Source organism: Aplysia californica, unplaced genomic scaffold, assembly GCF_000002075.1.
Source record: "Aplysia californica isolate F4 #8 unplaced genomic scaffold, AplCal3.0 scaffold00255, whole genome shotgun sequence".
In the NCBI taxonomy this organism is placed as follows: domain Eukaryota; kingdom Metazoa; phylum Mollusca; class Gastropoda; order Aplysiida; family Aplysiidae; genus Aplysia; species Aplysia californica.
The window spans coordinates 824381-827119 of record NW_004797525.1 but is presented as its reverse complement, the minus strand read 5'-3'; the positions used below and the strand labels follow the sequence as shown (position 1 = coordinate 827119).

The 2739-nt window shown below is 41.6% G+C and overlaps 1 protein-coding gene across 1 annotated transcript in view; it reads left to right on the top strand.

Annotated features, from left to right (window-relative positions):
* Nucleotides 1-2739, top strand: part of LOC101864529 (laminin subunit alpha-3) — a gene marked incomplete in the record, with an annotated part of 89799 nt that overhangs the window by 72774 nt on the left and 14286 nt on the right. The window contains 1 exon segment of the mRNA XM_013083815.2: nucleotides 1650-1829. Coding sequence (XP_012939269.1) covers nucleotides 1650-1829 — 180 coding nt within the window.

The window sequence follows — 2739 nt, the reverse complement described above, 5'->3', positions numbered from 1 at the left end:
AGAGCTTACTTCTTTTCTTTCTCTCCTTTGATTCTGTCTGTCTGGGTCGTTGGAGGGCACCACTGGAAGAGCTTACTTCTTTTCTTTCCCTCTGTTGATTCTGTCTGTCTGGGTGGTTGGAGGGCACCAATGGAAGAGCTTACTTCTTTTCTTTCTCTCCTTTGATTCTGTCTGTCTGGGTCGTTGGAGGGCACCACTGGAAGAGCTTACTTCTTTTCTTTCCCTCTGTTGATTCTGTCTGTCTGGGTGGTTGGAGGGCACCACTGGAAGAGCTTACTTCTTTTCTTTCTCTCCTTTGATTCTGTCTGTCTGGGTGGTTGGAGGGCACCACTGGAAGAGCTTACTTCTTTTTTTTCTCTCCTTTGATTCTGATGGCACCACTGGTTGGACGTGCTACTTCTTTACTTTCCCTCTGTTGATTTTGTCTGTCTTTTTCTGTCTGTCTTACTTTCTTCCAGCACTAAATGACCATTATTATTTCACTGTCCTTCTATAATTTGCCTCAGCAAACATGAAGTTGTTTGTATGTGTTTGAAAAGTAGTGTGCACGGACGCAGTGGGTGCTTAATAAGCCTTGTACAGTTTATGAGAGGCGGGCTTTGTCATACAGTCTGCACTGTGTACTTCTTTTTCACTGCCACTGCCGCCTGTGTCTGTTTGTGGTAAAATGTTAATTGTTCATCAGAAATTTCCACTCAGCAACCTCCCTAGATTCTTTGTGAGCCTATAGTATTTATATTATTATGTATTAAATGTATACAGTGGACATGCTTTATTTGAACATTCGGTTAAATAGAATGATATTCTGAGCTCCCGATGGAAACGCTATTTGTTTAAATTTTTAAAAAGTGGATAAAATGAACTGGTTTCATGGGGAAATTGGATAAAGTTAAAGCCCAAAAAGAATGAAAGCAAAGAACGGACCGACCGTGTCACTGTCGCCATGCTGTGAAAATAAAATTCTTTGCCTCGGGCATCGGCAGACAATCCCAGCTCGGCGTTGACGACGGCAATCTCAATCAGGAAGAAAGAGCTCTAGTCTAGGCTCACCCGCTGTGTCGTCCCCCCACCCCACCCCCACCCTAGACCCACCACTGTGTGTAGCTACTGTTTCTAGGCCTCCACCCTTCCAAAATAGTTAAACTGAACCTCGGATAAAGTGAACACTTTCTTCTGGCCCCAAAGAGTTCACTTTAAGCGGACTGCACTGTTTAATAGGTAAAATCTGATTTTAAGGAACACTGTCATGGTAATGGAGGCGAGACAAAAAATGTTTATGATAATGTTTTGATGGGGTTTTCTGCATGCATAAACAATCCCAGCTGTTTGATAAAAGATGTAGTGCTAATACTTCTAGAGGAATAAAGGGATTATCATAATATCACTATGTTTAGTATGAAATTTCGTGGCATCTGATTGAAGGGAATTTTACCTACTACTGTATGCTGCATCAAATCTCCAATTTCATTTCTCCATACACTTGTACGTGCTGGCTCTGGTATTGAGATCTAATCTCCTGTCTTTTACCTCTACCTACAGGCATGTTGTCTCTGGTATAGAGATCTAATCTCCTGTCTTTTACCTCTACCTACAGGCATGTTGTCTCTGTTATAGAGATCTTATCTCCTGTCTTTTACCTCTGCCCACAGGTGTGCTGGCTGATGTGACAGCGGTCAGTCATGTGACCAAGGCCAAAGGTCAAGACATTCGAATCACGTACATGGCTCTGGAGAGTGCTGAGGAAGCATCAGGACCAGACGTCAATGGGGCCAACGTGAATGCCACCTTTGTGGAGGAGTGCACGTGTAACATTGCTGAAAATGTGGCAGGTGGGTGACCTTCACCGACTCTAACTATGAATCAAAAGTTACACAACTGACTTGTATACCTTGTTCCAAACAAAACCTTTTATTAACTTGTTGGAATAATCGTTCCCTTCTTCAATAATGATTATCGGATAATATTAGATTTTTTTGGTTAGATTTTTTTGGGGGGAGAGGATGTTTTTTTTGGTGTCTTTTTCGTTATATTGAGTCTTTTCTCTGTAAATCATAACCACAGGATGGAAGGCACAAAACTAAAATCTTTTTGGTACTTTAGTATTCTTTCATGTGATTTCATTAAATATGACATAGATCTAGAGCAAAGCATCAACGTAAAACTTCTGTCAGTAGGAAGAGCCAAAGGCTGAAACAGAAGAGAAAAGGCCTCTGGTTTTTTAGGATTATCTGTTCCTGAATGATCAACATTGTGTTGACTGAAGTGTAAAAATTAACCACCATTTGCCAAGAACCTTGTTATTGCAATAATGAATTGAATCAGACAGTTCATTAAACATTTTTTTAAATGTTAATATTTGCAATAAACTTCTGGTTGCCCTAAAAAAACATGGAGAGTCTTTCTAACAAAAAAACCAACTAACACTCTTTTATTTCCTACATTCTCAGTCACACCCACACACACACTCACATACACTTACACAACACTCACACTCTCACCTACTCCCACACCCTCACTCGCACTCGCACTCCCACACACTCACACACACACACACTCACACACACACACACACACACACACACACACACACACACACACACACACACACACACACACACACCACACACACTCGCACTCACACTCCTGTAACTGACCTTTCTCAGTCTGACACTACAGTGCTTACACAAACTAAATAAAAGAATTTCTGCCTGCCCCCTTTCCCCACCCATGGCACTCCCT